At 43.4% G+C, this 22,350-nt stretch overlaps 1 protein-coding gene across 8 annotated transcripts in view; it reads left to right on the top strand.

Moving 5' to 3' along the window:
* The window catches only part of Pax8 (paired box 8), a 57,996-nt gene extending 37,331 nt beyond the window's left edge, over positions 1 to 20,665 (top strand). For 2 of the 8 annotated variants that reach the window (XM_042670931.1, XM_042670933.1), the window contains exons 9-13: positions 2,708 to 2,828; positions 3,307 to 3,513; positions 10,648 to 10,749; positions 17,775 to 17,861; positions 19,481 to 20,665. In XM_042670931.1, coding sequence (XP_042526865.1) covers positions 2,708 to 2,828; positions 3,307 to 3,513; positions 10,648 to 10,749; positions 17,775 to 17,861; positions 19,481 to 19,557 — 594 coding nt within the window. In that variant the 3' untranslated portion in view covers positions 19,558 to 20,665. Of the gene's footprint in view, positions 1 to 2,707; positions 2,829 to 3,303; positions 3,514 to 10,647; positions 10,750 to 17,774; positions 17,862 to 19,480 lie in introns of all 8 variants that reach the window. The other 6 variants (XM_042670932.1, XM_042670934.1, XM_042670935.1 and 3 more) reach the window with 3 other exon arrangements.
* The last annotated feature ends 1,685 nt before the right edge of the window (positions 20,666 to 22,350 follow it).

Genomic DNA, 22,350 nt, shown 5'->3' on the forward strand with positions numbered 1-22,350 from the left:
CAGGAAAGTCTATGAGACTCCTATCTCCACTAAGCTACCTAAAAATCAGAAGTGGAGGTATGGCTCAAGGGGTGGAGCACTAACCTTGAACAAAAGAAGCTCAAGGATAGTACCTAGGTCCTGAGTTCAAGCCCTAGGACTGGGAAAAAGAATTATAGAGATCAAGAATTTGGCAGCCTCTGCCTCTTTTCACCATCCTAAAGTCCTATGATCCTATGCCTGTCATCACTATTTATGAGTACCTATTTCTATTGTTACCAAGTCCTATGTTCTAAGTACTTTATAAAAGTACTGAATATAAAATCCCACTTAATCTTTACATTAGTATTATAATCCCCATTCTAAGATCCCCATTATTACAGGTGAGATAAACCAAGACTCTAAGAAGACAGGTAGACTCATGCTACCATTGCAGAATCAGAGATCTAACACAAGTGCTGAACATTGTGCCCCCTGCCATCAATTCAAGTTCAATCCCAGAAAAATAAAACACTAGAATGTTTAAACCACTGAAATTTGCAGCATCATCAATTTATTTTTTACTATATAGATTTCTTTTTCTTACTGAACTGCCTAAATTTTGGCATAAAAATATTTTTATAGCAAGCCAATACATTCATATAACATTTGAAATTGTTCTTGCATTCTCTAGAAATTAGGTATTTGCTTAGTTTCATTCAGTCAAGCAACTCCACCCTGTCTCTAAGTGGACCTCCTCAGAAGGAATGCAACCAGAGCACTATTTAGTCCGTAATTGCTGCTACAGGCTGATGATGCCCTGGTGGCCTCTAGAATACAGCTTCCAAAAGTGCCCAGCATGCAAACAGAAAGTGCTGTGGCTCCTAGGAGAGCCTTGCTCAATAGAAATCACTGAAAGTCGTTGTCTTTAGTAACATACTTAGGCAACTATGCAACATTCTTCAATTTCTGTTTTGTACAATATTTTATACACTGAATTTGTAATGTGTGTGATCTCATGTGAGCAATGGATGTTTTCTGATCCTTCCTGATGGAAGAGTCATGAGGAGGAAGGAATGTATTTATGCTTTTAATTGAACAAGTTCCATTTTGAAGGAGAAACTTAGGCTATAACCATGCATACACATTGGGGGAAGACAGTAGGAATCTACAATGAGTTGTTATTGAAACCCCCTCTCCAAGTGCTTTTTTTCCATATATATTTTTATTGTAAAAATACTGTACAGAAGGCTTACAGTTACATGAGTAGGGTAATGAGTTCATTTCCTATCAAACATTGTTACCTCCTCCTTTGTTCTTCCCCTATTATCCCTTCCCTCTCCACCTCCCCCACTCCTCCCTCCCCACCCCCGAAATTGTAAAGTTCATTTTCAACATAGTGTCTTGTACATCTCATTGCTACAATGGGTCAACCTATATCCTTATTTAAGCATTTTGTTATATCCCTTCCCCTCCCCAAATTATAAAAATGTATATACAAGATGCAGGACACCGGAATCAGATACAGTGAAAACGGGTTATACTGTGGGGGAAGAACATACAAAAGAATCACATAGTGCATTATAAGTACATTAAAAACAATAGCAAGCAAGGAAAAAACACTTGTGTCCCTGTCTTGAGGTTCATTTCACTTAACATCATCTTTTATGATTATATGTACATAGCTTTTGACCTTTTTTGCTTGTCCTGGACATGTACTAGTTATTGAAAATTAGGGAAACCATGGGACATATGTTTCTTTTGGCCTGGTTACTTCACTTAATATAATTTTTTCCAAGTCTTTCCATTTCCTAATGAATCTCCCAAAGTTCTTGATAAGAGTTTTTCAAATAAAACTAACCCCAACTATCTTCCAAGCTAACCTGAATGCTTCTATTTGCTTGAAGATTATATATATGTATATATACACATATACATATATGTATACATACACATATATGTATATGTGTGTATATGTATATATATATATATAGAGAGAGAGAGAGAGAGAGAGAGAGAGAGAGATGAAACCCGCCTGTTCTGTGGAACAGAACACCCATGTCAGCATTTTGAAGTTCTGATTTCAATAGAAAAAGCTTGAACATCACAGTCTGAGGTTTAGACACTCAGTGTATGATACATAATCTTACAGGTCTAAGCCATACAGATCCTGGGGAAACTTGGTAAGAATGACAAAGGGAAGGCCCAAAAGTCAGCTTTTTGCAAATGTAAGAATTTATCCTTGCCATCAGGTTAGAAGTTGACAGCAGAAACAATCAAATCTGAATCCTAGATCCACTCCAGAGTGGAGGGGCATGAGTGTCTTCACTCCTTGAACCTGCATTTATGATCTGGAAAGAATAAATTAACAGTACAATGAAGGACTCCAGCCTATGGGTTGCCTGTTTTGGCCATTAGCTGTGTCCTATACTCTAGAACTAAGCCATATGAAAAGCTGAGGAAGGAGACCAGCATCCATCCAAGACTCTATATCATACCTGGCCTCCCATTTGACCTTGAATTGTAGAACCTGAAAGGAGAAGCCCTAAGCCAACAACAGAACAGTAAGAGAATCCAAATGTATGAGTCATGCCAAGTAGAGCTCAGGCTGAAAAGGATGGGGGCAAAGAGCAAAGGAAACTTTCCTGGGGAAATTACCACCACCAAATCCAAAGATGGGTCATAGGCTCGGTAGGAAGGCTAGCTTGCCCAGGTGCCTCTGTCCTGTTGACTTTTTTTTATTCCCCAGGGCCTCTACCCACTGCCCTTGCTCAACAGTGCCCTGGATGATGGGAAGGCTACTCTGACTCCCTCCAATACGCCCTTGGGGCGCAACCTCTCAACACACCAGACCTACCCTGTGGTGGCAGGTAGGATTCCTGGGCCAACTGGACCCAGCTATGAAAAGTGGGCTGGAAAGAAGGGGAAGGCAAAGGTGGCTGGCTGGCAGAAGGAAGGTGACTGAGGTGCTTGCCTTGAGAAGAGTAGCGGGTTATGCTGTCTGAGCCTCAGAGTGAGGCAAAGGGGTTGGCCTTGGCCTCTTGGGTTCGGTCCTTCGGGTACACACGTTTCTCAGTCTACACTGGTGGCAGAAGGCACCTGACAGGGAGGTAGAGCATCGGGCTCCCACCTCATTCACCCTGAGGAACACCACGCAACCCTGGCTACTCCCCACTCCACCCCATCCCAGACCCAGACTCCAAGAGCAGCCAGGCCTCCCTACTCCCAAGCCACCGCTCAATCCCTCCCACCGCTCAATCCCTCCCACATCTCATGGCTTGATTTGTGCATGTTCCCGCCCCATCATCTCACACCCCTCTCTCCTTGTTGTCTCCCTCCCTCCAGCAGATCCTCATTCACCCTTCGCCATAAAGCAGGAAACCCCGGAGCTATCCAGTTCTAGCTCCACCCCTTCCTCTTTATCTAGCTCCGCCTTTTTGGATCTGCAGCAAGTCGGCTGTGGGGGCCCAACCGGGGCCTCGGTCCCGCCCTTCAATGCATTTCCCCATGCTGCCTCCGTGTACGGGCAGTTCACGGGCCAGGCCCTCCTCTCAGGTATGACTGGGAGGTCCCTCAAGGATTCTCAGGTATTGCAAGGGGAGGGAGGGAGGTCATCAGGGTCAGCTAAAGTCCCTTGGTTTGGGTCCAGCCTGGCTTTGGTCCCAAACTTGCCCAGCATCATACTATTCCCTAACTCCTCCAGGACTTTTTGGAGCTGCCAATGCCAAAGGGTAGTTCTCCATGTTGAGAAAGACAGGTGGCAACGGAAAGTGAGGTTTATTATTACATGAAATGACAGGGATCCTAAGGCAAGGAACGAAGAGAGAATGCCAACTAGATGTCTCTTCCTTTGAGAACTGTCTCCAAAGATGCAGGTTTCTAGTGCCAAAGGGTATTCTCCCTGTCTATTGCTCCCCAACCCAACCATCTTGAGATACTGGAGCAAAGACCAGGGGAAGGTGGAGCAGGAAGAACTGGTACAGAGACAACCCACAGTCACAAGGCACCTTGAAGCGAAAGTGTTTACAGAAGCCAGGTAACCCAGTGAAGAGCTACTCTCTTTGAGGTAGAGAACCCTGCCCCCAGAAAACTCTGGGACTTGAACCAGGAAAACACCATCTTGCCAGCCCAGAAGGACCACAGGTCCTTTGATTCAAGGTCATAGGTCCATTCTTAAAACTGACTGCAATTCCTGTGTAGCATCTGGGATTTTTAAAAAATGTCATATGCATACCTGCATCTATGCAGGAAGTATTATGATGAAGATGGACACCCAGTGTAGGGGGCAGAGAGGCAGTGTTTAAGGATCTGAGACAAGGTAGGGGAAGTTGACTCAGAAATTGAAATCTCAACAGTATAAAGTCAGCAGCAGAGTTATTTTGACCAAAGTGATTAAAAGAGAAAAACCTGTAAAGAAAATGGGATGCAGGGCTGGGAAGGTGGCTCAGTGGTAGAGCACTTGCCTTGCATGCATGAGGCCCTGGGTTCCATTCCTCAGCACCACATAAGCAAAAAGAAAAAAAGCTGGAAGTGGCGCTGTGGCTCAAGTAGTAGAGTGCTAGCCTTGAGCTGAAGAGCTGAGGGACAGCGCCCAGGCCAAGAGTTCAAGCCCCACGACCGGACCCAAAAAAAGGAAAAAAAAGAGAGGGAAGGGCCATGCCTGCTGGGAAGGACAGCTTGGATTGTGGGGCATACTTGTGTGTCTTGTGGAAATGGTCTGGGCCCTGAGATGAACCAAGTCAGAGGTGAACGTTTGGATGAAGCACATGATGTCAAGAGCAGTTTTTAAGTTAGTGTGTAGACTGAGAAAGAGGGCAGATAGCAGCTGAGAACTGGGAGATAGATCAGAACAACAGACAGGGTCTATGACATAAAGTTCTATTGAAACAGTCCAGGCAAACTCTGACCCTGAGGCCCAAATTTCTCACTATCACCCTTTTAAGGCTACAGGATTCCTTGTCAACATGCAATCAATCAGAGTTAATGTATCCAATATCTTATCAGCTGTTAATTTAGTGAACATGCTCGTTCTGCAAGGCAGCTGCAGGATTGGGAGGTCATCCAACCTATAAGACAAAGCAACTAGCAGTAGATACCAGGTAGTCATCCAGACAGCAAGCAGCCAAATATACAGCATCAGCAAGTTCTCAGCAATATGACCCCAAATCAGGCCTCTAGAGTGCTAAAGGGTAGGTTGAAGCAACCATGTAGACTAGCCACAGCATTGGAGATTCAGCATAGAGGCCAGGAGGCTGAGTACCCTGGAATGGAGAGAGTAGGGTCCAGATAAGTATCCAGCAAGCAAGCCAAAGCTATAGTTCACAGCCAAGCCTAGTTCTCTAGCTCAAGGCTGATGATAGCTAGTGTCCATGATGAGTTCAGGACATCAGCCCTAGAGCTCCTTCCAGACTGGCCACCTGCCTGATACCATTGGTCAAGATTGAACATAACTACTTAGTATATAGCTAAGCTCTGGTGGGAGGGCTAGGAGGAAATGCTAGGATGAGGAAAAATAGGAGGGGAATGAGCTCAAGAGCCTGGGGGCTATAAATCCATCTATAGGAGGGAGAGAATTACATTTGAAATAAGAGAAAGGAAGCAGAGACAAAATTATTCCTGGAAAATGTTGCAATCAAGGGGAAAGGAAGAAGGATCCTGGTTAGTTTTTATTTCATAATTAGTTCTAACCGATATGAGCCTTTCTAGCTCTTCTCTGCTGTGTGACCCCATCAAAACCTTCCTCCCATACCCTGAAACCCCTCTAACCTGCTTCCTATTTCTCTCTATGTCATTTTTCTTAGTTCAGTTGAGTAACTGACTTTCTGAGGCTCAATTTATCCCAGTCAGTCAAGAAAGTGGAAACCATAGAGTTTGAGGAATAGTGAAATTCACCTAAGATTGCTGACAGTCCCCTTCAGATATTCCAAGGCAGATTCCCATACATGGGTCACAACTGTGACATCAAGGCTGGCCTTGTTCTGGCTGCTACAAGATTGACTCCAACTCAGGTCATCAGAAAGTTTGGAGAAAGTTAGGTTTTATCATCAAAGAGTCTAGTATCCTCCTCCATTCTTTTGTACAAATTATATTTAGGCCTGTCAAAGAGATTTCTGGGTTGCCATAAATTCTCCTTGCTAAGATAAGAATTGAAAAATGGCTACATAGAGGGCAGACATCAAAGGGGACAGATGAAGTAGTCTGAAACACCTCTACCCTCTGAATTCCTCTAGCTAATGGCTTTCTGGTCCTGATCTCTACCATTTAGAATATTTGCCAATAGATCTGGGTGCTTTAGTTTTCTTAGGGAATCCTACTTCACAACCTATTAACTTGGTCGTAGGCCTCAGTTAACTTCTTTTAAAAATGCCTACACAGGAAATGTTTATGAATACAGAGGAGATGGAATTACCCCAGCAAGGATAAATTCATGATAAAGAGCTTCAATAAACTGAGAAGTAGGACTTTTAGACCATGATGATGTATCTCCAACCCACATCTTCTATAGTCTTGTTTCCAAGAAAGGTACAAGTCTCTTGGCTTTCTGGGGAAAAAAACACATTTTTTCAGTGCTAGGGTTAGCTGGACAAGTATGCTACCACCAACTTTAGCCCAATAAATCATTTTTTTAAGGAATTGGAGTAGAGAGTCTTAAGACAGCTATGGTAGCAGTTTAAGTGAGAGCTATCTTGGAGAAAACTCTACTAGTAGTTTTTATAGGAAAACCAGGTATTTTTATTTCTTTTTTGCTTTTTGTTTGTTTGTTTGTTTGTTTTTGTACCAGTCCTGGGGCTTGCACTCAGGGACTGGGTACTGTCTCTGAGCTTTTTTGCTCAAAGATAGCACTCTAGCCTCAGCTCTACTTTTGGAGTTTTGGTGATTAATTTGAGCTAAGAGTCTCATGGGCTTTCCTGAATGACTTCAAACTGTGATCTTCAGATCTGGGCCTCCTAAGTAGCTAGGTTTACAGGTATGAGTCACTGGTGCCTGGCAGGACAAGGTTTTATAAAGAGAAATATTTAGGATTTTTCTCCAGTCATTTGATTCAGAAATTTACCCTGCTTTGAGAAAATCACATCGTTGATACCAGAATATAAGGAGAGACCAATGATTTCCACTTGTAAGAACAATGTTGGGATTGAAGCACATGGGGTAGGATCCCAGTGGATACCATAGATTACGTTGTGGCCTAAAATGAGTACGTGTTCTGGAACTCTGCCTACTAAGCAACATAACTCAGGAAGCTGCAGGATCAGGTGATGGAAAGTGACAGGATGAGGACAGGAGGGAGACGAGAGTGGCTACCAGAGCTGAAGGAGACCAGGAACATACTAGACCAGCACTAGCAAGTGACTGTCTTGAGAACCAAGACTCATATCCCATCACCCTTCCCCTAATCACAACAAATACAGAGACTGCCTCTGAATCCTTCTCAATACAAGGAAGCCTCTACCAAAGAAAGTAATATGAACCCAAATTACAGGTTCTCATCCTAAATCTCCTCCTGTGTCGTGGAGAAATTCAGTGATTTGTCTTCCATAATCTGGCCTGATCTAGAGTTCCTCCTCTCCCCTGCCCCCTAGAAGTAGGAAGAAAGAAGAAAAAAGAAACTATTAGATCTGAGTCACTGTTCTCTTTCACTTCTCCCTGCCATGGCATCCATCCACTCCCTGTACCCTGAATTCCTGTTCTTAGAAACTTCAGATCACTCCTTCCCTCTCTTGACTGGCCAGGTGATTCACCTAGGATGAAGGGGACTGAGTTTGAGAGCTGAACACAGTACGGTCTTCTTCACATGCTCAGTAGTTACTGTGGTCTATCTTCTTTCTAATTCTCCCTCTCCCTCTAAATATATCAAAATTCTCTCTTCCATATTTATGTTTTCATGCCTTTCTGGGTTTTCCTGATGATCCTGTGTTATGTGAATAGAAGTGTAGAATTTCAATGGGTTCTATCCTGTCTGGTGCAGTACCAACTATGCCTGGAACCTTCAGTAGAAATCAAATAGAAGGTGGTGTTCAGATGTTTCAAAACCCCATACCATTTAAAATAAGAACACTGAAAACTCATTCTAAAGAGGATTTATTCTGTAAGGGCTCCACTAACATAATCAGTTCTAAAATGTATCCATTGCATTAATCAATGTATATCTGAAGCATGAAACTCTGGGTTTGAATCATGCTGATAACCTCAGGGTAATAATAAGTATGTAAGGTACTCTCATTCTCACCCTCCACCTATCATTTTGCATGTGAAGAAATGGTACATAAGTGGATAGTCAAAGGGTACACAGAAAATGAACATCTCTATGGCTATATCTCCCTGGACTCACCTGATCTTGGAAGCTAAGCCAGATTGTGCATAGTTAGTATTTAGATGGAAGAAAGTTAGAAAGTTAGCCATAAAAGCAGGATGAAGACCACAGATCCTCTAATTCCTATACTCTTTCTGAGAGGTGGGGGGGGGGAGGAAGTCGAAGAAGAGGAGGAAGAGGAGGAGGAGGAGGAAAGGAGGAAACTGAAGAGACAGGTCTTTTATTGATCCCTTAGCTCAGCTTCAAATGCCCTTCCCAGTCTATGCTTCATCACTTAATGCTTGGCCTAGATAGTTAGCACTTTTGTTGTCTGATGTATCCCTGAGTGCTTAGGAAAATGCACTATACGTACTAGAAAAATACATTGTACAATAAGTATTTGTTGAATGAAATAATTGTGCTGGAGAAACTACAGGAAGAGAAGCATTTTAACATTAACAACTTGTAGAGTTTCATGGGCTATACCTTCCCATCCATCATTACTGGGTACCTTCAAGGCCCTGAGGTATGAAGGAGAGAATATATAGAGGGGTGGTGGATGGGAGAAAAGTGGGATGAGAAGTACCACAGAGACGGTGGCTATGGTAAGTTGATGTACTAGGCTTACAGGCAACCTATTAGTCCTAAGGGAAAAACCAGCCCCATGAAGGTGGCAGAGGTCATAATCTCAAAGAATGGTCCTTAGCTCCCACTCCCACTGAGGACATATGACAATGTCTGGAATCTAGTGGGTAGAGCTGCTCAACATCCTGAAATTCACATGATGGTCCCACAGCAGACAATTAACTAGCCTAAAATGTTAATATTATTCAGATTGAGAAACTGTGTGGGCATCAGCAAGAACTAGGATGATGAAATAGCACATCATTCAAGCTGGAGCTTTTTGAGAGAAATATGACCATTATTTTATTATTAATATTTTGCCAGTATCAGAGTATGAACTCGAGGCCTTGTGCTTACTTAGATTTCTTGTTCAGCAGACACTCTACTACTTGAGCCATTCCACCAGCTCTGCTTTTTGATGATTATGTTAGAGACAGAATCTCTGATTTTTCTGCCTGAGCTGAAACCTCAATCTTTCAGATCTAGGTCACTTGAACAGCTAGAATTACAGGCATGAACCACTGGTACCTGGTCAAAAATAATTATTATTAATAAGCATGCTGGGACAGTTGTCACCTATTGGACAGACCTAGACAAACTAAAATCCTTAAGTGAAGCAGATTCTGGTCTGTATCCACAGAAAATAGAGATGACGAAGAGAACATACCAGGGGTCCTGGCAGTTGGGCAGGAAGTACATGGGGAGAGGATAATCAGGTCAGGTTGGTATCCTAAATGGAGACTTTAGGCTTTCTCTTCCTGATGTGAACACATAGAGCCAAGAAGATGGGGTTTAATTTCTAGAACTGCCTTGGTATCTCCAAATGTGGGTATGGCTCAAAATTATAGACAAAGGGAGATCAGTGTTTTGCTGCAAAAAAAAAAAAAAGTTTAGAAATGTATTTGAGACTGGGCACCAGTGGCTTATGTCTATAAACCTAGCTGCTTAGAAAACTGAGATTTGAGGATTTAGGTTCAAAGCCAGCCCAAGTATCAAAATCTAAGAGACTCTTATTTCCAATTAACCAGCCAAAAGATGGAACTGGAGGCGCTGCTCAAGTGGCAGAGTGCCAGCTGTAAGTGCAAAAGCTAAATGAGAATGTGAGGTCTTGAGTTCAAGTCCCAGTACTGGCAAAAAAGAAAATAAAACAAGAAATAATGTATCTGACAGATATATAGTTCATAGTCATGTGAAAGCTACATATCTCTCATCCACATGTCCTTTTAGGTCAGGCACAGCCAATAGGTTTCATGTCACTTGTATCTCTGATAAATTATATCCACCTAGAAGATATAGAAACCCCCTCACTGGCCCAGTGGAAAATGGTATGATGGTTGAATCAGTATCTATTCCAGGACCAAAAAAGGGAAGTAATAAGCCAGAGGGCCACACATCTGTCATCTGTTTCCAGGATCTGATTCTTGGTTCTCTTAGAACTGGTGCTCTCTGAGGAAAGAGATGCTTTGAGTCAAGTGGCTTCTGGTTATTTTAGGCCATTGATGCCTATCACTATGCTGGGCAAGGGAACCAAGATTCAAAACACATATTTATGTAAATAAAACCACTGGAGACCAGAAAATAAAAGAGGACTGCACTAATAGCACTGAGAGCCCTTCTAGAGGAGACAAGGACCTGGGTTTAGAGGGAAGAGAGATGATTTGGAGAATGGCCTTGGAGGGCTTGGGAATAGCTGAAAGAAGATTTGCTAAAGCTCGCTGAGTGAAATGATAAGCATGGGAACCCCCTACACTGATAACTCTGTTGTATTTTTCCAGGGCGAGAGATGGTGGGGCCCACGCTACCCGGATACCCACCCCACATCCCTACCAGTGGACAGGGCAGCTATGCCTCTTCTGCCATTGCAGGCATGGTGGCAGGTAAGAGGAGGGATTGGCAGGAGAAGGAACATTATGAAAGGAAGTGTTGAAAGAAGGGGTTGGGCAAGAGAGGAAAGAGATAGGTTGAGACCTGTCCATAGGCTCAATTCATAGCTTCAATTCAAGGGCATCAAATAATGGACCAAAGAAATACTTTCTTGCAAACACCATGCAAAAATGTCCCAGTACCATTTTGGCTCTTTAACTTGCATCAATCAGCTCAGCCTCCTTCCAAGATCATCCATATTATCCACCATGATGAAAAGGATGGGCTGGGGCAGACCTGGGTTCAATTCCAAGCTTTTACTTTTTTCTACTTTTTTCACTGACTTAGTGAATACTAATGGAGTGGAGTATGTGGAGGGACTGGTCAAATAGATGAGCCATAGGTGAGACTGGTCCTCATGCAGTTGATTTAACTGATGAATCTCAGTTAACCCCATCTGTAAGATCTGAATACAATGACTGACATTCTCTTTTGCATCCTCTACTCTTGCAATTCTGCATGAGAAGGTTCAGGTTCTAGGTACTGAGGGTACCATAGAGTATGAATATCTCTCTATCCTCATTTGAATTGTCTGGAGTCCTACCTGCCAGTCATTTGGTTTTCTTTGTCTGTAATTATCACCCAATGGTAACCTAGGAGGACAAGTTCTGGACAAATGAAGAGGATGGTGGTAGTTTCTTTGCTAAAGTCTCTTTTAGAAGCCAGATTGGAAAAACACTGGGATAGATAGAGTAGATCTTACACATTTCCACTTCACAGATAGGCCCGGGAGTGGTCTGGAGCTCACAGAAGAGGCTCTAATCTCAGGGTACGTTTGACCCCTGTGCAACCCAGGAACCAGTCTCCCTGGCTCTGGCCTAGAAACTTGTACATTCACCCAAGCCTGCTTCCCTTGGCAGGGGTTAATGTTTGCCAGCCACCCACTCTGGGTACCCTGTGCAGAGGCAGGTGGGCTGGGCTCTCCTGGGCAGAAGGAAGGGAGGGAGAGAGAATGAGGGAAGGAGGCTCTGCTCCCTGGGAACCTGCTGAGCTGGCACTTGTTGCTGCACGTTACCGTGGCAATGTGCTTAATGCAGCGTTGAAAATACAGAATACTGACTCCTCTCTCCCTCCTGGCCCCGGACTGCCTCCCTCCCTCCTTCCTCTTCTGGAGCGTGAAATGAGATTGGTCAAGATAAAAAAGGAAAAGATTCGGTTATTTTTTTAAGAGTGTGGATAATGGGGCCTCTCAATCAAAATCCCAAGCTTCAGTCTCCCCCCCCCTCCCCTTCTAGTCCTTCTACCTTCCCCTGCTGCCTGCTTAGAGGAGGAGGAAGAAACATAAAGGCAAGGCTTTTCTCTTAATTATGAATCATTCCTTGAGGGCAGGCCCAGGGCAAGGGGTTCCTGAGGCCAAAAGTTGACCTGTGAGGTAGCTGAAAGGCATGGGCCTCTCATCAAAGGCCCCCAGGTTGTTTCCAGAAAGGCCTAAGCCAGAGCGACTGCAATGAAGAAACACACATACACAACTACCACACAGACTGTAAGTGGATTGCAAAAGAAAGGGGTCTTGTCTTACATAGAAGATAGCTTTCCAGTAAGTTTTCATAAGATGCAGTTCTATTCACCTGGCTCCTAGGAAAGCCTTTGTGCAAATGAATTCCTGCAGATTGTTTTTGCAGGAAAATTCTATGTCCATCTCTTACCATCCTATGGTATCCCAGTTGATAGAATGAGGACTTCCTCAATTGAAGTCAATAAATTCAAGGAGCACCAACTGCATACCTGTAGGTACATAATAATGCTTAAAGTTAGTCATATCAATGACATTCTCCAATTAATTATGGAAAGGAAGAGGTGATCATTTATTATGCCCTTTGCATGCCTGGCCTTTCATTCATACTTTAGTTCCCACTTAATCCTTATCATAAGATTGGGGAAGGGTTGATGATAACTAGTTGTACAAAAAAAAAAAATAACTGGGGCTAGAAAAGTAAAATGGTATACTCAAGGTCATAACAATACTAAGTGGCAGAGGGATTCAAACACAGGCCCTTGAATTTCAAATCTGGGGATGTTTCTGCTTCACCACACTGCCCTCCCTACCCCTGATTATATCAGAAATAAAGATGCAAGTTTTGGGTAACTAGACCAAAAAGGGCCAGAACACAGTCTCTTGTCTGTTCATTCTTTGTGCCTTCAATCTCTGTCCCTCTATTTCTGACTCTGTCTCTATCTCTGTCTCACTTTCTCCCCTACTTCTTCCTTCCCTGTCTTCTCTCCTCTACCCTTCACTCTCTTTCCCTTCCTACCTCCTCCCTTCTTTTCCCTTCCTTCCCTTTCCCTCACCTCTCTTCCCCTCTCTTTTCTTCTTCTCTCTGATTCTGGCCTCCCTAATGCAGTTAACAACTCATAGCAATGCAAAACTATAATCACAGTTCCAAAGACAAGGATCCAACCAAGCATCTATCCATCCTTCTATCTACTTTTTTTTTTGGTAGTCCTGGGGTTTGACACTGCCAACATTTGCACTTGCTAGGCAGGTACTCTTTCAGTAGAGTCATGATTCTAGTCCTTTTTGCTTTCATTACTTATTGAATAGGAGCTCACTTTTGTTTAGGTTGGCATGGTTTAGTTTTCTTACACTTCTGGACTGACAGGTACATGCCATTGTGCCCACTATGGTTGAGCTAATAATATTCCTTAACATTTGTCTATGCTAGCCTCAAAGTGAAAACCTCCTGATTTCTCAGCCTCCTGAGTAGTTAGGATTGCAGGCATGGGCCACTACACTTGGCCTTCTATTCTATTCTGTTTTTAACCCATCTTTTCCATCTGTCTTTCTTTCTGCATGTTTATCCACCCACCTATTCTTCCCTCTCTCCTTCTATCCACCTTTCTATCCATCTTTCCATCCATCTACTCTTCTGTCTATCTGCTGATTTTTTTTTGGGGGGGGGGTCCGGTCGTGGGGTCTGAACTCTGGGCCTGGGCACTATCCCTCAGCTCTTCAGCTCAAGGCTAGCACTCTACCACTTGAGCCACAGTGCCACTTCTGGCTTTTTTTTCTTTTTGCTTATGTGGTGCTGAGGAATCGAACCCAGGGTCTCATGCATGCAAGGCAAGCGCTCTACTGCTGAGCCACCTTCCCAGACACATCTGCTGATTTTCCATATATCTATCACTTCTCCTCCTCATCTTTCTGACCACCTGTCTTTAATCCACATTGTATCCATCCTTATACCCTTATATCTATTTGCCACTTTTTCCTTAACACATACTAGTAAGGATCTGGTGGCACAGTGTATATAAGGTATGTTCCTCTTATTTACTATCTACTATTAGAAATAAATGGACAATGAACAAGTTAATAAATGGGTAAGTGTAATATCAGATTGTGATAAGTATGAGAAGACAATAAAATGTGATTATGCAATAAAGAGCCACAGGGAGAAGAGATAAATGCTTTAGATTGAGTGATAAGGGGAGGCCTTTCTAATAAGTTGTTCAAAGTGGTCAGCCAAGTGATAAACTGGTGCTGACCATCCCTGGTCCAAAAGAACAACAAGTGCAAAGGCCCTAAGGCAGGAAGGAACTAATTTAGTATGATAGCACACTGAAAGGAGGTGAATATTTTTGAAGAACAGAGAACAGTTGAGGAAAGGACTACAAGGTAAGATTTTGGTAGAAGCAAGGTCAACTGTTAAAATGCCACTCAGGCTTCTGAGAAAATGGATTACAGACCACCAACAGAAAGCACAGGTACCAAATAGATGATATAGTAATTCTTCCAGGAGATGCTGGTGGCACAGACTATAGAAGTAGCAATGAAGGAGGAGAAGAAAGACACTGATGAAATGTTTGGGTGGTAGATCCACAGATTTATCACAAATTTATCTGCTGATAAATTTGCGATATTGGTGAAGAGAAAATAGATGAATTGTGTTATTACTCATAGCATTGAGGCTTAAGAAAGTCAATAGACAATAAGTATACATGTGGGAGAATAGGAGAAAAAGAGTTGTAGTACATCGTAGGTCAAAATCAAGTTCTATTAGGCCAGGTTAGGATATAAATACCTACTAAACTCCCATCTTACAATGTCAGTAGGCACATGATACTTCTGAAGTCAGCAAAGGACCCTGGCTAGAGTATAAGTTTCCACTATGGTACAAAGTTAATATTCATCGCCAAAGGATTAGACAAAGGAGGATATGAATGGGAATTCATAGAAAGCCTTCAAAGCAAGAGTTCTAGCATAAAAATAAACCAGCAGAGGACCCATCAAATTATGAAGCAAACTGCAAGATGGCCTCCAGAATCATAGAGGAATGAGACTAAGAGAGCTAAGAAGTGAGAGAACTGTGGACACGAAGGTGACCATTGGAATGATCATATTAGAGATCATGGGGATTTGGTCAACATTGGTGTGATTAGAAGAAGATGGAAGATGAAGGCAGACCATGGGACAAAGAAAGAAAAAGGTAGCTAAAGAGAATGTGGAGTTTGGAAGGGGATTTTTAAGAATAGAAGAATTTGAAGGGCTTAATGAATTAGAAAGCAATAGACTATTGAAACAGAAAGAGTGGATAATTGTAAGGGCTACCTGGAAAGGTGAGTGGGTAGAATTGGCCTTCCATAGGCCTAAGGACATTCCATGCTCTATGCTGTACAGAGATTAGTGGATTTGGTGGTAAGGAGATGCCACACCTAAGGGTATATACTGCCTTCAAGCCCCATTCCCTACCGTAGACTTTCATGTGGTTGAGGCAGTCAGGTATGCAATTTGTGCTGAATAAATGAATAAATATATAGATGAAAGAATGTATGAATAGTGACAAAGTCAGAGAGCAAACACATTGTATTTTCTATCTCTCTTCCTTGTCCTTTAAACTTGTGTTCAGTGTTAGGTAAGGTCAAATAAAAGTTCATTGCCATATAGCTAATGCAGAACTAGCCTTCTCCCAAGGATCACTGCAATGGGAGTGGAGTAAATCAGTTGTAAACAGGGGCTGTTTCCTCTGTGGGTTTTGAGCAAGTCCTGGTGTTGGACAAGGGAGTCAGCTTCTAGTTCAAGCTCTAACTAAAAATATGGCCTTGGACAAAAATCTTCCTTCTCTGCACAGCAGTTTGTTCATTTCAGTGAATGGCTGAATTAGATCATTTCTTAGATTTTTTTCTGTTTCCTCTTTGTTTTTTGCCCTCCCTTTCCCCCTCCCTTTCTTGTCTTCATACTTTGCCCTTGTGTGCTTGGCTTAGTCCCTTCCCCTAGGGAACTTACTGTTTTCTCACTGTGATTTGCTGCCTATTTTGGACTGCCTAGATTCAAAGGATCTCTGCCTCAAGCTCTAACAAATGCCTATGTCTTTGCAAGAAATTAACCCCAACTGGCAGGAGTTATTGAGCCTCAATTGAACTTTAACGCTTGTTTCATGAGAAAATAATAACAATTAAATATTTATTAAATGCTATTTATATTCTAAGCATGGGGCTAAACATTTCGAATATATTATCTCAGTAATTGTCACTGCATGAGATAGGAACAGTAATCAGCCCCATTTGACAGACACGAACAAAAGCTCAGAGAGGCTCAGTGACTTATCCAAATTTACCCAACCAGGAGGTAGGATATGGGGATTTTACTTCAGATTAGTTGGCTGCAGAGCCAGAGAGTTTCAAACTTTAGACAAGGAGCCTAAGAAAGTACTTAGCTCACATTTGAGATGAGTTTTTCAAAGACTATGTGGACACTCATTGGCTTTCAAAAGTGGCAGGAACCTGGCTTTGTAAATGAAATTATTGGATAAGTGCATAGAGAATTATCTGGAATTTAAGTCAAGAGTTCTTTTTTGTACAATTTTTATTGTAAAAATGCTGTACAGAGGGGTTACAGTTACATGAGCAAGGTACTGAATATATTTCCTATTGAACATTGTTGCCCCCTCCTTTGTTTTCCCCCTACCATCCCTTCCCTCCCACCTCCACAGTGCTAAGATCAAGTTCTGCTCTACCATTTGACACTGTAATTTGAGGCAAATTACTCACTCAGTCTATGCTCTACTTTTCTTTTCTATAAACTGACAATATGGAAAATATGTCATAGAATGGTTATAAGAATAAAAGGGCTTTGTAAACTTTAAGCTGCATACTAAGTACCAAAAGTAGCTGTGGTGGTCAGCTTAACTTTGTCAATGTTGTAATACAAGGGAATGCTTAAGTGATTTGGGTTTTTTGTTTGTTTGTTTTTGGTAAATAAATCTTGAGAAACTCAAGATTCTATTCAGAGAAGGAGGTAATCTGATCTACTTAGTGGTTAAATTCATATACTGAATTTTCTTAAGGTAAGAACAAAGTCACAGAACAAGCCCAAGAAAATATAACCTCCTCCAGTGTTTCATACTCTCCAGGATCTTCCCATCTTTCCTATCCTTGATTCTCAGCACCTTCTCATACCCACACCATAACACACACACACACACACACACACACACACACACACACACACACACTCACACACACTTAACAAATTTATACTTAGAAAGACTTAAAAAGTTCTTGTTTCGGCTGCTATTCCCTTCCCTTCTTTGTGCTTCCACTCCCCCATGTGATATTCCCTTACCCCTATCTCTACCATGGGTCCCTCTGGAAACTCTCTTCTACAGAAGGTTCAGGAAGTAGGTAAAGACCCCAGATCACAGCACAGCTTCCACCCTACACTGGACCCTCCAGCTTCTGCAGATCCCAGAACCTCAGTTTCTTTATCTGGAAAATAGGATAGTAATGATGTCTGACTCCTGGGGCTCTTTTGAGGGCTATAGTGCCTCTAGTGCCTGGGGAAATGGACACTGTGGAGTTCCCACAAAACAATGGAGAAGCCACCTGTGCTCTACAATCCCTGCCCTGGTTTCACTTGCCTCCACCCTGTGCCACACTTATCCCAGGGCTCATCCACCTCCAGCCATGGAGACCCTATTCCTGACCCCCACCGCTCTATGACTGCCAACAGCCTCACAGGCCTCTACTTTTGTGCTCCCAACAGGAAGTGAATACTCTGGCAACACCTACAGCCACACCCCCTACTCCTCCTACAGCGAGGCCTGGCGCTTCCCCAACTCCAGCTTGCTGAGTAAGTCCCTGGGGCTGTTCAAGTTTTCTGCTGGGCAGGGTAGGAGGGGAACAAGACCAGACAAAAATGTGTTTATAGCTGGGATGCACTAGGCTAGATGGAGACTTGTTATTTATTTGGGGAGGGGGGAGCAGCACAGAAGGCTAGAGACTTTCTGACTTCTGTTCCCTTTAGGTCTTCAAAGCCATGTTTGTTTGTTTGTTTGTTTGTTTTTTCTGCTGCTGCTGGGGCTTGAAGTCAAGGCCTAGGCATTGGCCTTTAGCTTTTTTCCTTCAAGGCTGGAGCTCTATCATCAGAGATACATCTCCACTTCTGGCTAGTTAATTGAAGATAAGAGTCTCTGACTTTTTGGCCTGGACTGGCTTCAAACCATGATTCTCAGATCTCAGCCTCTTGAGTAGCTAAGATTATAGGCCTGAGCTACCAGCAGCTGGCTAATCTTTTTGAGTGTGTAAGATTTAGAGTTCCCGCCTCCAAAGACAGGGGAAATTAGAGGGCAAGGATGGACTCAAGAAAAGCCTAAGACAGGTCTCCTGACCTGTAAAGGCTTATAACCCACAGCAGCAAATACTGGCTCAAGGACACCCCCAAAGACATGCCAGTTGATTTCCTTTACAAGAGCTGATTTCAAGATGCCATTCTGTGGTCCCCATTAACCATCTAAGTGGGTCACAAATAATCATGATTCAGCAGTAAAAGTCTTACTCAGCAATTCTTATTCCATCCAGTTCTCCGTATTCGGCTTGAGAAAACAGCATTTAAGGCACAGGCCAGAAAGTTGAGTGTCAGTGTCAATGAGCTTGGAGGCTACTCTTCACCTGTCTTTTGTCCTGGGGCCTAGTCTGGATAGAGAAAACTCTTCAGGAAAGCAAGTCTACATATGGGGAACTTGAGGGATTCCACTAGTACACCTTCTGAAGTGGTGGCCTTGGGAGTATCAGAACAGACCTTAATCCGAGAGAACCAGTGACCCAAGGACACCATTGCAAGCTAGCTGAACTGTACATTCCCTAAGACCTTCCTTCTCTAGTTGTTATATCCTGGTATTCCAGACTAGAAGGGTGGCCAACATGGACTGTGTTTGCCAGATGCTTGCAAGAACAAGACAGAGAGGACAAGGGCAATAAGATGTGTGGGGCTCTGGGAGCCACCCTGCTGAGCCTCCCTAGGCTGCCCACCCAGTAGGTGTGCAGAGCCTGCTAGGAAGTCCTTAAGCCCAGACTGATGAATCTCAATCCTAGTCTAACCTGTTACTGTTTGGGCAAGGCCAGGGAGAAGCCCAATAACCTCCAGTGTACTTGGCTCTTGGGGTTCCATATATAACTATTCTCTGTTACCCTTTTCCAGTAGTCAGGGTGTTGAAGGCCAAAATAGCCAGGATTGGAGTGGGGGAAAGACAGAGAGCAAGAAGCCACCATTCTCTTCTGGCCAGAAATTCAAAGGTGAGGCTAGAGAAGGGAGAAACAAGGCTGGAGAGTAGTTAATCTTTGATGATCAGGTAGGCAACACATAAATGATTAACACATGCTGTCCTATAGGTCAGCAGATGTAGGGAAGGCTGTGGGGCAATTTCCTCCTCTGACCAGCAATGTTGTTGTTATTTTTTTTAACATGTCCAGGTTCTCCATATTATTACAGCTCCACATCAAGGGCAGGTGCACCACCCACCACTGCCACAGCCTTTGACCATCTGTAGTTGTCATGGGGACAGTGGGAGTGACTGGGAAACAGGAGGACTCAGCTTGGGACAAGCCCTTCAGTCATACAAAGGAATCTTTATTTATTACATGAAAAATAACGACAATTCCAGCATTGCAACTCACTCCCTGTGTGGTTAATGAACCATGAATGACAAGATGACCTTGGAGAAGGTTGAACTGTCCTCTAAAACTCCATGATGATGGGCAGAAGTTCCAGAGAGAGAACCAGTTTATTACTAAAGAGACCAAATTGGTGGAGAAACATGCTCAGGCTGATGCCCACCACAAAAAAAAAGGAAGAGGAAAGAAGAGGGAGCATGAAGAGCATGAGGGGGTTGCAAATGAGCTAACAATTGCACAGTGGCCCTTGTGTGTATCTATCATCAACACCACTCTAGCAATCTTGACAGTAGTAAGCAAGTCCTTTGTCCCACAACTCATACCCTGGGCCAAGGCTTTCCATTAGTCACTAAGAGTCACCACTTTCTGCCTCCTGCCACCTTCTTCAGCTCAGTTTGCTTGGATCTACCTACACCTCCCTCCTGGGCATGAGGAAAGGCTAGCCAAGTCCATCAGAAACTCCAGCTGCCTGCTGACCTTCCCTTTGCTTGCTGCTGTGAACTTACAAGCACCAACCAGCCTCTCTTCCAGTAGATTGTGTTGGCTGCTGACAGCAACCAGATCAGCCAAAAGTAACTGGAGACAGCAATTCCAAAGATCCATGGCCTTTGGGAGGTACAGTGCAGCTCTGCCAAGGGCAAAGCTAGGCAGAATGGTGGGGACTTACTTCCCCTTCCAACTGCTCCTACCAAATCAATGTGTTGTCTGCAGCTCCAGCCCACACAGCCACTGAAGAGACCTTGAGGCTGCTGGAGCTAATAATGAGGTCTCCTCTCTAGCCCCTGCAGTTTGTTCCCCCACAGCCTGACTGTAAATACTGTAAATGAAGCTCTGTTTAGGTCAAGCTTTCTTCTTTCCATTCCCCATATTTTGGCTTCCAAGTGAATCGTCTCCCTACTGTGTTGGGCTTTTCTCCTTGATCCTTCTTTCTTTTCTAAAAACAACCCACCATTGCCAAATGACTCAATAAACCATTACTCTTTATCTCAGGCTTTGAGGTTGACTGGAGAAGGAAGTACCATGGGGTTGAGGCTTCCTCCTGAGCTCAAAGCTGAGTGGCTGAAAAGTCACTTGGGAGCTTTGGGTGTAAAAGGACCTTCTATTATCCCATAGCCCTGAGGTAGCATTCTTCCTCTGTCCTTAGTAGATGTCCAACACAGGGTAAATCAGTTATTTCAAGCTTTGAGGTTTTGCATTCTTTAAATGTGAGCATGAAACAAGCATGTGGCACTGGCCCATCATGTACTCCCCATAAGCAATTACTGTTAGTATTAAAACAGGATGTCAGAGAATCAGTGGCCTTGATTGTGGAAGGATCCAGGAGTAGCTACAAACTGGGACATCTCTTATGGACCTCATAGTGGTGGAGGATGAAAGGGAAAAGACTAGGCTCTCTTGTGCCCGCCTGATGTGAGAGGGTGTTGTGGAAGCTAAGTTGGAGTCAGCAACAGTTTACATATTAGGGAACTGGTGCTCAAGTTAATATGGATACCTGGGCAGATAATTGATGGAAGAAAGGTTCTTTATCCTACCAAGGGACACTCCCCCCCCCCCCCCGAAGGTGGGGAGACAGAAGTGTAAAGACAAGGCTGTTATCTTCTTAGGTCTCCCATAAGCAGAGAAGCTCATGGGCAGGGGTGGCTTGACAATAGTTGTATCATAAGGGGAACCCTCCTGTGAAGCATTTGAAATGAGGCTCGTTCTCTAGCAACAGTGCTTCCCTCTTGCTTGAGCTTGGCAGTAGGATGCTAAAGCCAGTTTGTTTGTTTTTTTGTTTGTTTGTTTTGGTCAGTCATGGGGTTTGAACTCTGGGCCTGGGTACTGTCCCTCAGCTCTTCAGCTCAAGGCTAGCACTCTATCATTTGAGCCACAGCGCCACTTCCGGTTTTCTAGTGGTTTATTGGAGATAAGAGTCTCACGGGCTTTCCTGCTCAGGTTAGCTTTGAACCATGATCCTCAGAACTCGGCCTCCTGAGTAGCTACGATTACAGGCACCCAGCCTAAAGACAGTTTTATCTGAGGCTCTTCATGACCTTGCACCTAAGTTCCTAAATGCCTTAAGAAAACCTCCCACTCAAGAATTCTTTAAGATGTGTAGGGTCACCAAAAACGTGGACATCAATTCTTTTCATTCACATATAAAACCCTTCTAGGAATACTGTGTGCCCATGGCACACCCTCTCCAAATGATTTGGATGTATTTTTAATGAGGTGACCTTGGCACAAAATTCACCTTCCTTTCTCTTAAATTGGTTATCCTAGGACACTCATCTCAGAGCAGATGTTGGGTGACTGTGTGGTATGACCACAAGGATTAGGTTTTGGCTAGACCCCATGTGGATAAGTCATCCAAGGATCCAAGATGAAACTATAGATCATTTGAGGTTCAGAAAATATAGTCATCACCATCAATGTTGCCAGAGAGAAATGATTATGAGGTACCTCAGCACTGGGTGTGATGTTGTGAGTTGGGTGGGCTATGAAAGGAGCACAATACAAAAAAAAAAAAAAAAAGGATGTGAGGACAAGGATAGGGACTTGTGGGAAGTGGTAGGAATTGCGCTGGAAGGCCAATCTGCCCTGGGAGCATGAGGGAAGCATCTGTGGATGGCTGAATTTGAAAGCGACTGGTTTACTGTGCAAGAAGTCAGAAGCCTTGGTTTCTGAGG

Source organism: Dipodomys spectabilis, unplaced genomic scaffold (assembly GCF_019054845.1).
Source record: "Dipodomys spectabilis isolate Male_0828 unplaced genomic scaffold, ASM1905484v1 ptg000588l, whole genome shotgun sequence".
Taxonomy (NCBI): Eukaryota; Metazoa; Chordata; class Mammalia; order Rodentia; family Heteromyidae; genus Dipodomys; species Dipodomys spectabilis.